General features: G+C 41.0%; 1 protein-coding gene across 1 annotated transcript; it reads left to right on the plus strand.

The window, feature by feature from the left end:
• The first annotated feature begins 1,485 nt into the window (after positions 1 to 1,485).
• On the plus strand, positions 1,486 to 8,722 carry LOC146704204 (putative polypeptide N-acetylgalactosaminyltransferase 8). The gene is made up of 11 exons (XM_085461201.1): positions 1,486 to 1,788; positions 2,236 to 2,569; positions 2,734 to 2,900; positions 3,354 to 3,540; positions 5,456 to 5,653; positions 5,766 to 5,880; positions 6,004 to 6,189; positions 6,384 to 6,521; positions 6,631 to 6,723; positions 7,282 to 7,452; positions 8,232 to 8,722. Exons 1-11 carry the CDS (start codon positions 1,611 to 1,613, stop codon positions 8,349 to 8,351), a joined length of 1,887 nt encoding a protein of 628 aa, XP_085317327.1. The 5' UTR covers positions 1,486 to 1,610; the 3' UTR covers positions 8,352 to 8,722.
• The last annotated feature ends 7,704 nt before the right edge of the window (positions 8,723 to 16,426 follow it).

A 16,426-nucleotide genomic window follows, 5' to 3' on the forward strand; every position in this document is an offset into this window, starting at 1 on the left:
GTGAGGTTTTTTTAAAGTCATGATATGTGGACCACAGTTATGGTTTACTGCTTCTCAGAAGAGGTTGAATGACCTGAGTGTGGCTACATGGCTACAGACAGACAGACAAAGAGATACCTGGAAATTATAAACCAGAAACTTCTATTACAGGAATGTACAGGTCAAAGATAGAAAAATCAAAACACAATCAAACCCTTTGAAAGTGTGGTTGAGCTCTGCTCATAGAGCAGTGGAAAGATTAAACCAGGATGCTCTCATGTGGACATTATTTCATTATCCCTAAAATATTTTCAATGTCAGAGTTCTCATAAAAAAATCTAAAAATGAAATGTGAAAAATTGAAAATAGTTTATACAAAATGAATTAATGTCAAATTTGTTATTTTAAAGAAATATCCTAAAAATTTAATTATTTTGTGCCAAAGATTTTTCGTCCATGATAGAGCAGCAAACTTTGAGACTTTTTCAAAATTAGAAACAAAGTGACGCATTTGAAATTCTAGCAGGATGTTTCCAATTACCTATGCCCTTACTAGTAGTGGCATGAATTACATTGCCTTTCAATACAACAGCATATCTCATGCAGCCACACACTGTACAGCAAATCTGTTTTCCACAAATACACCTTCACATATTCTGTCCCAGTACACACATAATAGTAAAATCATGCTTGAATATCGCAGTTTTAAAATGTTGTTCTTTTCTTACTCAGTTTCAGTTCCAACACAGATCATACAACTTTTTTTTTTTTTTTTGGGGGGGGGGGGGGGGGGGGGTATTTTAATTAGACATTTGTTCTGTCTGGTACAAGTTTGAGGGACGTGCGTTTCCAGTATTTTAATAGGTATTACCGATGCAGTCTTAAATAGCTCCCCCGACGATCAGCTGCAGGTGCGTGGCATGATCTTCAGGTGTGGCCAGCCATCTGGTAGGGCCAGAGACAACAGACGTTGCATGTTACCCAAGCAATCAACAGCCAGTAAAATGAAAATTACAATATATTCAAAGTGTATGTTCACAACAGTTGTCTATTCAGGGCGACCGTGGCTCAGGGGGTTGGGAAGTGCATCTGTAACCGGAAGATCGCCGGTTCGATCCCTGGGCTCTCTGTCCTGGTCGTTGTGTCGTTGGGCAAGACACTTCACCTACTGCCTACTGGTGTTGGCGCGATATGGCAGCCTCGCTTCGGTCAGTCTGCCCCAGGGCAGCTGTGGCTACAACTGTAGCTGCCTCCACCGGTGTGTGAACGTGAGAGTGAATGAATAGTGGCATTGTAAAGCGCTTTGGGTGCCTTGAAAAGCGCTATATAAATCTAATCCATTATTATTATTATTATTACTCATTGAGCAGTATGTTAAAAATGAGGGTGTGACATGGAACTTCAGGTGTTTTATTAAAGGAGCAGTGACATCAGCGCACACAAGGATCACCTGTGTCTTGAATGGGTGGGCAGGGATGCCAAAGAGTCTGCCCATGTAGAGTTAACCCAACCGTTTTATACAATGCAAAGTAGGTACAAGCTAGTCGATCCCGTCAGGTCAGTAGCTGAGCTTTGCTGTACGTGTTCTCTGAGGTGTTATTCCCTTGTTAGGCATTCTATGTATTATCACTATGAGGGGAGCGTGGACAAAGCGGCCATTCTTTTTACTGGGGACCATAGTGGGCCTCTTGTTTTTAGGCATGTTTCTGAAGAACAGATGCCAACCTGGTGTGGATACCCATAAAGATTTGGACACACTGCATATGATCAAAAGTTTATCCAACCTGGAGGCAAGCATCAGCAATCTAAGTGAGTTCTGTCACATATTAATATTAATTATGATTTCATGGTACCTATATTACTTGCACCACAAATAAAAAAGAGATCCAGTAGTAAAAGGAGTTGAAATCTTAAAAATAAGTTGAGAGGCAGTAAAGGGTATTGGCTACACATGTACTGAAGATATGACAAGTTTTTAGAATATTTATTAATAAAAAGAAAGAAAAAATACAAAAGGCAGTCATGGAACAAGAGTATGTACAGTTATTAAAATAAATAAATAAATGGCTTTTAACTGAACTTTTGTTATTAACGACAGATGAGGTCAAATTATAACAGGTGTTTGTACCTTTACTATAAATGTGTTTTATGTTGTAATTTTCACATTATTTTGTGCAGTGTTTGTTTTGTTTAGTAGGAATATTAACTGTTCCATTTCCTTGATCATGTTTTTGCTGATGTTGTTTTCTACCGAAGACGATGCACTCAGACGTTTTGAGAAAAAGCAGGATGTCATGCAGAAGATGCTAGAAGAAGACAGCCACAGACACAGAAAATCAGCAGAGGTCCAACAGCAAGCAGAGAAGCAAAAGGAATGTGATCCAAATATCCAAGCCCAAACCAAGGCAGCCCGAATGAAAAAGCCTAAGAAACTGTTCCCTAAGTCATACTTGTTCAAGACATGGGGGGAAGATCTCTCTGAGGATGACCAAAGAAAGGCTCAGAGCCTGTATGAGAAGTATGGGTACAATGTTTTTCTGAGCGATCGCCTCCCTCTGGATCGACCTCTTCCAGATACCAGAGATCCTCGGTACAACTTTCATTTTTCATGATTTTAATCTTTCATTCTCTCTCGTGTACGTGCAAAGAAAAGAAAATCCAAATAACTAAGTCCACCCAGATTATCGCTTGCTAAATATTTCATATTTCTGAACAAATACAGTGGCATTTCATATAATCCTTTTTAATAAATAGGTGTCTGAAAAAGAGTTACCCCAAGGACCTGCCGAGTCTCAGTGTGGTGCTCATCTACCTGGATGAAGCCCTGTCTGTTCTCCAAAGAGCCCTGTGCAGCATCATCGACCGCACCCCTGAAAACCTGCTGAAGGAGATAATAATGGTGGATGACCATAGTTCTAATGGTAAATTGGTTATTTTAAAAAACAACTCTAATTATTGGCCATGCAAATTACTGCCAATGAGTGCAGACTGACAATGTAGCTGTTGTCTTATGTACACGCCTCTCACATTCCTTTCCTGTATATGTCTACCAGTTCAAATTAATCATTGGAAGCTAAATAAAGATTATTTGTTAGATGTACAAAACACTTGTAATCATTCACAAGCATGTCATGCATGTTTGTAGTCAAACCAGTTTTCGTGCTTGGTTGAAGCTTCCGAAGCCTCTCCCAACTTTCATACAGCTAAAGACAGTTTACACCCTGAACATGTCGCCTGTCTGTTGCAGGGCAGAGATAGAAATCACTGACTATAGTATGACTGACCCAGCCGAAAATTCAGGGAAAAGCAAAACAAAAAACAAACTAAAAACAAAAAACAAAAAAACAACGAATAATTTTCTCTTTTCCATTCAGACAATCTGAAGGGTGACCTTGACGTTTATGTGAAGTCGCTTGAGCAGGAGAACCCTAATCTCCGTATTGTGAGAGTGAGGCACAGTGAGCAGAGAGGTCTCGCTCATGCCAGAGTATCCGGGTGGAGGGCTGCTACTGCTGACGTGGTGGCCATCCTGGACGCACACATTGAAGTCCATGAGATGTGGTAGGAACATGGCAGAAATATATGCTTTCATTCACTTGTTTAGGTGTTTTATTTTCTGTTATTAGGATATTTCTAATAGTTTCTTTAATTATATTACAACATTGCAGTATAGAACACATTTATATATGATATTTATGACATAAATATCTTTACCAATCACAAACTTCTACCACTGACTTGAGGCCATCCCATACGGAAAAGAAATAGAAAAAAACTTATAAAAGACTTGCATCAGATTTGGCCTACTTCATATAGTGAATAAGGCTCATATGATTTGCTAATGAAAGTGGCTACTTTCATATATTGTTTTAGTAACTATCCAAAACATACAAGTTTCATTTATATAATTTTTCATGGGATCTTATATCTGTTTTCACTAGGGATGGGTATCGTTTAGGTTTTATCCGATACCGGTGCCAAATCGGTACTTTTGAAACTGTGCCGGTGCTTAAACGGTGCTCAAACCGGTGCTTAAAGAATGGAAAACACAAACTTTGTCCAAAAACCTCTCATATTCAGCTGTTTTTTTGTAAAAAGATAACAATGTTAGCCTTTTCTGCAGCTATGGGGCATATATGGTATCACTCTTGGCTGGAAGCAGTGCTTAAACAATGGAAAAAACACAAACTTTGTCCAAAAACCTCTCATGTTCAGCTGTTTCCCACTTTTTCTTTGGTCATTTTAGCCTTTTTGGCCAGGGTGAAGGGAGTATCTGCCATCAAACAAGAAGACAGCCGCATGTAGCTATGATGATGTTTGCTAGTTCACCTTACATGCATTAATGTAATAACGTGGTTAGCCTACTCAACGTAAATTACACACGAACAACATTAAGCTACTCACGCAGAGAAGAACGGCTGCTGCTGCATCATCATCATCATCATTTCTGCTACACTGGCAGGGCTAGGGGCCAGGACTCTCCTCTTCGTGTTTTTGGGGGATGTTGCTAACTCCGGGTCCGATAACAGGCACCACACCCGCAGTAGATGCGCTCGGTGTGAGGTCTCGCAGCAAGCTATCAAATACGGCGCATTTCTCAGCTTTTAGAAAAAACGCTATGCGTCGCCAGGTGTTTCACCAGATTCGAGGTGTTACCTCCTTTGACAGTATCACAGTATCAGCTTAAAGCACTTGTTGCTGCTGAGTTTGCATATTTTGCTGTGAAGTACAGCCAGACTTTGACCACTTTGCCTTGGGCATTTTTAATCTGTAGCTCTGCTCTAAAAGAACGTACGTACCTGGGCCCGCCTACTATCCTCGGAAACGTAAAATGATTGGCTAGAATCTAAAGTGTATCACAGCTCAGGAAATAAAGCACCGAAATGTGCGCTGCTTTTCGGTCTGGTTACTACCGTTTATGTCCATCCCTAGTTTTCACTCTTGTATGCTTTTCATACAAGTTTCACACAAGACAGATACAAACTTTATAAGATTTATATATATCTTTTCCACATGGGATAGCTGGCTGGTGCCATAGTTTCAGAATAAACTTGCTGAGATTAACATGTTTACCTTCTTAAACACACAAGCGTTACACACAGTTGCAACTTCCCAGTAACCCACTGAGCAGTGATCTCTGTACAACTACACTATGGTCTTCAAACCATTGAGCAGATTTACTGAGACAGTAATTAACTTGTGTTATGGTGCTGGTGGTGATGACGCAGATGCTGCTTAGACAATCTTTTTGTTAAAGAATTATTTTTAAAAGAACAAACTGTCACAGCATCCCAACCCTGTGCATCAGTTAAAAGTTGACAGGTGGGTGTATCTTTTGAAAAATAAAAGAGATCAAGTGAAGTGACCATTAAATGCGACAGCTGGGTGTGTGCTTCCACTGAAGTCTTTAAGGGTGTGACTTCCACTTATTATGTAACATTTTTTGAACCATCATTTTTTCCCCTCCTTCATACAGGGCTGAACCTCTGCTGACACAGATTAAAGCTGACCGAACTGTGGTGGTTTCCCCGGTGTTTGATAAAGTCAGCTTTGATGATCTCAAGGTTACTACATATCATCCCAGTGCACACGCCTTCGACTGGGCTCTGTGGTGCATGTATGAGAGTTTTACACCCGAGTATTACAAACTTAATGACGGTTCACTGCCTGGCAAGTAAGTTCAAGTGAAATCAATGTTTAACAATATAACAGCCATATTAACTCTATCATTATGATCTAATATCAATGTACAATAGTTAAAATGGAGTTCTCTTCTTTGACTTTAGGAGTCCATCTGTCATGGGGATCCTGGTTGCTGATAGAAAGTTTCTGGGGGAAATTGGAGTCCTTGATGAAGGAATGAAAGTGTATGGTGGAGAAAATGTTGAGCTGGGAATTCGTGTGAGTAAAGACCACATGGTTATAAATTTTCTTTCATAATAATGATTTTAAAGAAGAGTTGTGGAGCAGTCATGAGTGATGAAATATGTATTTGTTTTTAAGGTGCACTTTTTTTTCATGTAGGTATGGACATGTGGAGGCAGTGTTGAAGTTGTTCCATGTTCCAAGATCGCCCACATCGAGAGGGCCCACAAGCCCTACATGCCTGACCTGGGTCCTGCCATGAAGAGAAATGCCCTCAGAGTTGCAGAGATCTGGATGGATGAATACAAGCACAACGTTAACTTGGCTTGGAACATCCCATTTGAGGTGTTTTGTGGCACTGACACAAACAGCAAATTATGTTTTCTCTAAAGGATATTTCATTCTCCTGTTCATAGAGTCATGAGGCCTTTGAGAGCTCTTTGTGTTTTCAGCATCGACATTTAACGAAAATCTTTCTTCAAATTCTTCCTCAGTCACAATCTATGAATCGATTCACATCTTTTTCTTTGTTCCTGCAGAATCATGGAATTGACATAGGCGACATTTCAGAGAGGAAGAAACTCAGAGAAAGGCTGAACTGTAAACCTTTCAAATGGTACCTGGATAATGTGTATCCTAAGCTGGATCCCTGGGACGACCTCCTCGCATACGGAGGAGTAAGTTGACTCTTCTCTGTTGCTTAGTAAGTTTGTTACAGTCGAGTCCTGCGGGATTTGTGGGAATCTGTGTTTTTCCATGATTTGCTTTTATCCATCATATTGACAGATGAAGAACCTTGATGCTGACATGTGCCTAGACCAAGGTCCAGTACCAGGTCACACACCTATTGCCTACAACTGCCACTATTATGTTTCTCAAGTAAGTGAAGTAGTGACATGTTTGTCCAGAATCATGAGTAACAGAGGTGCATTCGTAAAGTTAAGATAAAAACAAACAAACTAACAAAAAACACCAACAAAAGTCAACCATTTTAAACCTTTGTTCAACCTGAGACTGCTTCCAGTGCGGCTGGTATTTTTAAATCACGCACAGGATGTCCCACTCCAAGCACATGCATTTGTGTATGTGCAGTGGCATTAAGATAATTTCTTGTCCACAGAAACACAAAGTTGCTTAAACTGAAGTTCCTTCTTTGCTACACACTGGTTGAGCTCAAGAACCATCACAAAGGCACAAATGTAAAACAAATGAATGGGACTTCCAGAGAGTGATGTTTAATTTTGCAGTCCTGCTGGAAGCAAGGAGGGCGGAGCCAAATTCAGATTAGGTGTATTTATTATGTATATTAAAAGACATACATAAGTTACACATGCTTATGATCATCCCTTGTGGTCTGAAACCCTGTTGTCTGTGTCATTTGTTTAACTTTTTTACATCTTGATATCATTTTGACCTTTGTCTCTTTTATCTTTTAAGTTGGCATATTATCGTGGAACGGGTGAGCTCTACATTGGTGGCATCAAGGCACATAAGTACAATGACAACCGCTGTTTAGCTGACATAGGCACAGAAGAAACTGAGCCTGGCCTGTACAACTGTAAGGAGGCTGTGCAGAAAGGAATGGGGATATACTGGGACTTCACTCAGGTACCACATAATGAAGTTTTTTTAACCCATGTTTTTTTAAAGTCGGGATATGTGGAGCACAGTTATGGTTTACTATTTCTCAGAAGAGGTTGAATGAACACTGTTTGTCTCCTAACTAAACAAACTGTAAGTTACATTGAGAACCATGGAATAGGAATACAAGCGGGCTTACAAACACAGGTGCTCACACCTGAGTACCTGCCTGTGTACAAACAGGTACTCACAGACACATACTATCTTGGTTGGCTGCTGCCCCTAAACATATCATGCATTATCAGTCTTGTATGCTGCTCGGTAACATTCAGTACTTATTATTTACTGTTACTCATGCTTATGTTGGTTGTTGCCGTGATTTCCCTACTGTGCTGTTTTGTTTTTTCTTATTCTTACTAGGTTATCTAACTAGTTTTTAGTGTCTTTTTCCTCTCTCTCTCTTCTCCTCTATTTGTCTTTCTCTCTCCTTTTGTTAATTGTCTTCCCGACTTTTCTTCTTCTTTCTCTTTTCCATCCCCCGGTCCTATCCGCTCTGATTGTAATGAGTTAAAAGTAAAAAAAATAAATGAATAATAAAGATTGAATAAACTATGACAATCAAGTGGTACAGTAGAGCAAAAGTCATAATGATCCACTTGGGAAAATAAATCTGTTGGGCATTTTTCTTGTCCTTCAGACAATAATTCTGATTGTTACAGATCTTGACAGGGCAGGCAAAAAAAATAAATGAATAAAAAATTAAATAAAATGGCTGAATTTATAACTCTTTGTGTTTTCTTTCCAAGGGCAAAGAACTGAAGAACAGAAAGACAAAGAGATGCCTGGAAGTTACAAACCAGAAACTTCTAATGCGGGAATGTACAGGTCAAAGATGGCAAAGTCAACACATAGCCAAGCCGTTTTAAAGTGTGTTTGAACTCCGCTCATAGAGCAGTGGATAAATTACTCCAGGATGCTCTCTTGTGGACATTATTTCATTTTCTTTAAAATATTTTCAATGTCAAAGTTCTTATAAAAAAAAAAAACTAAAAAGGAAATGTGATTTTTTTTTACCAAAGATTTTCATTTTATAATACAACATCAAACTTTGAGACTTTTTCAAAATTCGAAACAAAGGGACACAGTCGTAAAATCCTAGGAGGATGTTTCCAGTTATATATGCCCTTACTAGAAGTGCCATGAATTGCACCTCACTTGTCTGCAACACACTGTACAACAAATCCATCTTTACGTATTCTGTCACAGTACATGTAAAAGTAAAACTCATGCTTGGAAATTGGGGTTTCAAAATGTTGCTTTACTTATTAAATGTTTAGCTACAATGGAGACCACTGTGGAGACCAGTGTTGGGTAAGTTACTTTAAATTAGTAACTTAGTTACATTACTGGTTACTTCTATCAAAAGTAACTCAGTTACTTCAAGTTACTCGTTACTTTCAGAGTAACTAGTTACTAGGGAAAGTAACTTTGGTTTTACTCAGAATTCTCTTGTTAATGTGTTGCTTCCATAACTGGATACCCAGCAAGATTGCCAGTCTTCTAGCTTGCTTACTTGCCACAAGTGCACTGTGCCACCTACCAATAGAAAGGAAAAAATAATGTGCACATTTCCACGAGAGAAATCCCACGCCTGATTCTATCCTAGCCTGCTTTTTACATCCAACACAAAAACTGCAGTCGTGGTGCTTTCGATTGTACTCAGAACTCTGAAATTCTGCCTTCTGAATAGGAAGATGTAGGTAACACCAGACTGCAGATGAGCTGCATACAGGGCTGGACTGGGACAAAAAAAATCGTCCCGGGGAATTTGACTAGAGACCGGCCGCCATTATAGGAAAAATCATAAAGCCTTTGAATGAAAATAAACGCCGTTGTGACAGTGATGTACACTGTTCTGATGGTATATATGCATCAATCTATCAATCGTTTGTTGTAAGATTCAGATAATTATTTTTTTAAAAGTGAGACATTTTAAATGAGAATAAGAAAGTATTTCTTTGTGCCCCCCTCTTCCTTTTAATGCCCTGCATGGACCCCTGGCAACACTTTGCTAGATCCGCACCTGCACAGTTACCAGCTGTCAGCTACTTAAAAAAGGATCCTGGTGTTATGTCTCTCAGAAACAGTTCATAACTTCCCTTCAACTCATTCATGTCACCTAAAAGGTAAACCTGTTTCTCCATCACCTGTTCAGCTCTGATGATTCAGTAAGGACATCTCCTGGTTTCATCTTCATGTTTCCCTCTCACCACATAACCAAACCGACATCATGACCAGCAGCTTTACAGCTGTGGCTCCAGCAAACATCAGCTGATACTAGAAAGTAATATTAAATAAATTCTAACAACAGCTGATCAAGCTTAAACGTGCTGCTGTTGTTTAGCGCGACATCCGCTGGTTTCCTCTTTCTGGCGCAAAGTGAGCAATAAACAAACAAGAGAGCCGATCAGCTGATCATTGATCAGATTCATGATTGAAGTAGAAACAGGAGAGGGAGGGGGAGAGGATGAGAGGAGAAGAGGCAGCTGTGCAGCAAAGACACAGAATAAATCCAGCTTTGTGTCTTTTTCATTGTAGCTGAAGTCCGGGACAAACTGTCACGGCTGGGGTGGCAGTCGTGTGGAGGGTGAGAAAGGAGGATCCAATAGCAGACAATGGCGGAGGTGCAAGTGGGTTTTATTTACAGTGCACAAAACCAAGGTGTGGGCAGAACCGAACATAAACCTAAACTGGGAAAACTAATACAAAATGGAGGACATGGAGCGAGGAGCAGAGAGACACGAAGAAACATGGAATAATGCAGACTACACGGGAGATTCACAGAGAAACACAGACGACGTGACGAGAAGCACAGGCAGACACCAACTATAAATACACTTGATCGACCTTTGTTTTTATTATTTATTTTATTTTATTTTCAGTTGTTACACACGGGACAGACATGAGTGAGGGATAGGAAAGGGAGAAAGAAAGAGGAAGGAAAAGAAAAACAGAAGGGGAGAGGGACAGTGAGAGAGGGGGGGAGAAAAAAAAATCTCCTGGATCACCTGTTGAGAGAAGAAGAATAGAAAACAAGCAAAAAAAACCCAAAGCAACATACTAAACACAACACCATCACATTAATCTAGCTAAGTGTAAACAGCAGTAAATACTAAATATTGAATGTTGTTGTGCAGCACGCAGGACAGACAGCGCACAATGTGCTTTGAAGTAGCAGCCAAGAAAGGTGTAATTTAAGTCTACAAACAGTGAACACCCGTGTGCACACCTGTGTGGATCAGCGCGCTTGTATTCAAATGGTTTCCACATGTAATGGTCTGCAAGAGGATGTAGCGAGCCATAGCCCCATCCCCCAGGGCATGAAGCAGGCATGGAGGAGATCCAGGCCCCAGACATCCAGAGGCCCCAGAGTGCAAGAGCCCAAGGAGGACCACCGGAGGGGCATCCGTGCCACCCTCATGGGAAGGGCTGAGGATCCCCAGACAAGGCGTCACCCAGGAGTCACCGAGCAGAAGCTAGAGGGGGCTGCACCGGCGTGCCCGCCGGCTCTGCCGGCAGCCAGCTGTGCCAGAGTGAACCGAGCCGCAGGCCCAGAGGCCGGAGGCCCGAGGGCCCCCCGCACCCCGGAGGAGGCCTGACCGAGCAACAGGTGCCAGGCCCCGCCAGGTAGCCACCGGGAGTGAGCTGGTACATACCTCGTGTGTTGTTTGTGAAGGAAGGACCCAAAATGCAGGCAAATGCTGTAATGCGAGTGAGCATTTATTTACAGGGGTGGCAAAGCGGCAAAAACAGCAAATGAGGAATGGGGAGCTACCAAAACTTAGACTGGGGAAAACTAAAGAACAAACCTGAAACGAGTAGTAGGGAGAAACATGAAGATGAAAATCAGTGAGACATAGAGAAACAACAGTAAAAGGCAACCAGTAAAGGCAACCCACACTATAAATACACACACAGAGGAGCACAAAATGGCAAACCAGAGGGAGGCACAGCTGATCCTAATTAACAAGACGAGACGCAGACCTTCAAAGTAAAACTGGAACCCACAGATTGAACTACCAACACAGACTCAGGGATGTGAAACAGATATATAAAAAAGAGAGAAAGAAAATGATGAAAACAAAGAAAATAAAAAGTGTGGAAGCGTGAGTGGGAAATTGTCTCCAACTGGGGGAAGCAGTGACGCTACAGGTCATCTTCTTCCCCTGCTGGACACAAAAGAAAACATAATTTGGAGTATTGTGGATGAAAATAATTAACAACAACATCAAGAAGATTTTTGTGTTTGCGGTTAAGACCAAATAGAAATATCATTTTTGGGGTTTAAAGTCAGTAGAGAACAAAACAAAATAAGTAGAGATGTGTTGCTTTAGGAGTGATGAAAACATATGCAGTCACAGTGAATAATGAAAGTCTCTCAGTCTGTCGATTACAGGTGGGGAACGGACCTGGATCAATTCTCCATGGGCAGCAGTCGGGAGAAAATTATAGGTTAAAATCATTAGAAAAAATAGAAACACCCAGCCAGAATTTTTGGCTGAATTGCTTTGCAGCTTCTCGTCCTCGTCCTGAACAAGCAAGCTCCAAGGAAGCTGATCTCTCCCTGAAGACACCGAGTGCAGTTTCAGAAGCACGAGCATGAACATCAACAGTGGACAGGAGTCCAAGAGACAATACCAGAGTTCTGAGCAGAGAGGTCCAGCAGCACTGTGGGCAAACGGCATCAGAAAGAGAAGAACCACCATCTAGATTGGATGGATGGAGATGCGTTTCCAGCAAGCTGCAACCTCACTGTGTGTGAAGGACTTTTGAGAAGACTGTCTGAGCTTGACATTTGCCATGTTTGGAGCGAGATGGCAATGAAAGAGACAGTGGGACAAAGAGATACACGAGACAAAGCTGAAGAAAACTGACTGCCATTGGACTGAAAAGTGGGAGAGAAGAAAAGGAGCAGAAGAGGACTGAGGCTGCTGCTTTAGTGTGGGGAATCAAATTAGGTTAAGGAATCTGGGGAGACAAACGACTGCCTGGAAGTGGAGGATTGACACAGTGTCCAGACCACCACAAAAGGGGGAGGAAGACAAGCTCTGAGGTATGCAAGTGTACTGTTAGAAAAATGGAAAGGTGACACGTTAGAAAAATGGAAAGGTGACACCACACATGCAGATAATATGCACCAGAGATAACAAAAAATCATACACAAAGTGTTACACATTAAAAGAGGGCATTTGTAGAAGGGGTTGACAACACACAGCGTGGTTGCCTATGGTAACCTGCAAGCATTTGGGGTTTAGCTGTGCCTGACTATGACAGAGTTTTTCATTTAGATGTTTCTGAAACAAAATTTGGAGTGAACGGAGTTTTGTTTCAGAAAAAAGGGGGGAAGGTACATAAAAGGATACATAAAAACAGAAAATGTATTAACCCGACTAACACACACACACACACACGTAATGAAGATCAAACACAATTTTAAGTAGGTAATGCTGTTACCATCATCCTGTCTGGTTTATTGAGTGGGTTGAGAACTGATACATAGACGACTGAATTAGTATTATTTTGGGGAACATGATAGCAGGGGTGAACAGAATCCTGCAGCCAGAGTTTGAATGAGTGAAACTAGCAGATTTTTTGTTTTTGTTTTGTTTTTTGTTTTGTTTTTGTTTCTGAAGTATGGGGGAGGTTTTACCATGGCACCAAGTTTTAGATTTGGTGTTTTCTCACCTATGAGAGAAAGAATATTCTGTGACAAGTCCTAAGACCGGGCTTCTGTATTTTTTATTTTCTTTTGTTTTTCAGTTTTATTTGTCATTTGTCATTTTATTTTTATTTTTGAACAGTGCACTGATTTCTGTTTGGGAATTTCTTTTCTTTAAGCAGATCTGCACGTCGGGAATTAAAAGTGCTACACGTCGTCAAGAAAATTGTTGCAAGTGAGTTTCTCCACATTAAAATGGGCTCAGGAGAAAGCCACTTATCTGGGACAATTAGAAAATGAGAGTCCCTGCCTAAAAAGGATTCAGCGATGTAATCCGATCTAAAGTTCTTCTTTTTCTTTTTGAAATGACGTCATTTTGCTGAGAGTGGAAACTAAATGCGACGATGAGTTCCACTATCAGCAAAGAAAGAAAGAATGGATGAATGAATGAAATGGAAATAAAAACAAACTGACTGACTGGTAAAAGCTGACAAGACTTGACCACAACTCAAGGTTAACCTCCACCTAGACAGGACAAAAGGGTGGATGAATTTATGTGTTTCCTTTTACAGGAGCAGAAAGATGACAGCAACATTCGAGGTTGCGTGACGATTTAACCTTTTAAGTGCCACTTTCTGTGTCTGTGCATCTACCAGGGGTGTTATTCACTACCTTGTGTTGCTCACAGAGGAAACTGTGAGAAAGTGTGTACACACCTGCGCAGCGCTAACATTTGCATTCTCTTTTCTACAGCATTACAGTTCTTCATGTGATTTGATGATGTGATTTCTAACAGAACAATCGGTGGATGTTTGTTTCTCTACTACAGGTTATGAGTTGGTGATGCTGTTACACTGTGTTGTTGGGAAAATGTTGAAGGTTACTTTGACGATGTGAATAACGTGAGAAATTTCCTGTGTTGAAACCAGTGTCATTCTTTTTACAGCAGGCTTAATTTTATGGCCTTTTACGGCACCTCTGGAATGTGGATGGCCGACGCCTGCCCACCACACGATCCATGTGTTGCTAATGTTTGTTTTCTTTAAGAGTGCATTGTGGAGGATTCAGCAGAAGCAGACAAGTGACATGAGAAAAACAAATAAGGGATGCAGTGTTTATGGAATAGTTGAAGATGGGCTCATTAGCTGGCCACTATTGAACTCATAGTGATAAAACGGGTGGAGTGACATTGCTTAAGGGAAGTCACAGATTAAATTGTGGAATAAATTGGGATGATTCATGATTTGGGACAAATTATGGTAATAATAGTGATTTAATGATTGGAGAAAACCTGCACATGATACTTGTCTGTTATGCTGAGTACTTTATCACTCTCATGATCTATAGTTGGTTGCAAATGTGAAGTTTGATTTAACAGATTTGTCTTCCAGGTTACAGGCTCCAGGTGGAGCTGGGAGTTAAACAAGCTTAACATGTGACTGCTGGTTAATGTTTTTACACAGGGTTACAGGTTGGAGTATGGCTGCTCCAAGTGGGAAACCCTGGAGATTGTTTTAGAGAGAATGTGCAACATTCTTGTACATGTCTCATTGGGGAGTTGACACATGGTGAAAGCCGTGTGGCGAGAGGAGTGTCATTTTTTAATCTGTAGATGTCATGAGGTGCCATGACGAGAAGGAGTGGCTGAGAGGATCGTCCACAAGATGGGAGCTGAGGCCAGGAGAGAGGCTTCAGGAGGATCAGAGATCATCTTCAGCACAGCAGACATCACACAGAGAGCTGTGCTACTGAGCTTCCAGGAGATCAAGAGGAGACTTCAAACAGCAAGATTTTAAATAAAATGAAAGATTCAATGTTGACGCTGAGGAAGACAACTAAGGTGTACGACGTGCTCTGCCTTAAATCTTCAGCAGCGTTGGAACATGAGAACCTGAGGGATGGAGAGAGCGTGCCAAGCTCCAAAAGTGACAGCGCAGAGGAAGTCCAGCGATGGAATTGTGATTCTGTGTAAGGCACAAATACTAGGAGACTGGGAAATAGTTGACACCACTTTTCCCAAGGATGAAGATCACCTAAAGTGTGTCACTTTGCCATGCAGATTTGATGCTCTGCAGAGAAGCCTTCTGCGAGGGAGAGATGTAAACAGACGAGCCTTTTTATCTACATTTAATTTATGTTAACTTCTCTAGGCTGGTTGAGGGGGAATTGGAGAGAAACGGTAGTGTTAGGTGTGACTGTTGTTATTGTAACTGTGATTTTTCTTATAAGTGAATTGCCCAGAGACAGACCTGAATCCATTCCAGCGACTCCACCATCACAGGCCACGGTGAAGCGAACCAAACGTAGTGAAACAGGTAAATCAGATGAGTGTTTTGATTATTATGGCGGTATAGAGTTGGACTACGTTAAAGGGTCCACAATCTGGTATACATTTGATCTTTGTGCTGTCATTAAATTCAAGGGCTTGCTGAACAGTTGAGTCCAACATTTTTAATGGCAGTACAAAATCGGATGGCGTTAGATATGTTGTTGGGAGAAAAAGGGGGCGTTTGCGCGATGTTTGGGGATATGTATTGTACTTTCATTCCAAATAACGGTTCCTGACGGCTCTGTGACCCGAGTTCTGGAAGGCCTGAAGACGTTGTCCACCGCAATGTAGGAGCATTCGGGATTAGATGACCCGCTGGAAGCGTGGATGACCTCTGTCTTTGGGCAATGGAAATGTTTCATTATGTCAATTATGGTTTCTTTGTTTGTTTTTATTGCAGTATTAGTGACATGTGGGTGTTGTTGTGTGCCTTGTATCAGAGCCTTGTTCGTAAGACTCATCAATCGTGCTGTGGGAGAATCTGATACAAAGGCCGACACCATGATGCCACTTTTGGGAAATGGGGAGTCACAGTATGAAAACATTATGGTGAGAGATTTAGTTTAGTTTTATCTGCCATAGGGCAGATAAAAAGGGGGATTTGTAGGAGTTTTTAGCTTATTTTAGAGTTTAGAAATGTGTTAATGTAACAGAGTCATAAATCACATTGTTATAATTACACAAAATGTGTTCTAAACCCCCAAACTGCTCCTTTTATACCGGACTTTTAGGACCTCCAAGCCTGTAGTTGTGTTCATTATCAGTTAGAGCCCCTCCTCATTCTTTTCTTCTTCTTCTTTGGTGCAATACTATAAATACAGTGTACCCCTTTTGCCTCTCCCCTTTTCCTACAATTCCCCTGTGGGAGAGGTGGGTGTCATTTCTTTCCAACACCTTGAAACACACATAATTCATATTTAGCCACCCTGATGTTTATGATTGCGATGTTAGTT

The sequence above is a fragment of the Copadichromis virginalis genome, linkage group LG7 (genome assembly GCF_057382275.1).
Source record: "Copadichromis virginalis isolate Kocher_CV1m ecotype Utaka linkage group LG7, C_Virginalis_male_GT1.1, whole genome shotgun sequence".
Classification (NCBI taxonomy): Eukaryota; Metazoa; Chordata; class Actinopteri; order Cichliformes; family Cichlidae; genus Copadichromis; species Copadichromis virginalis.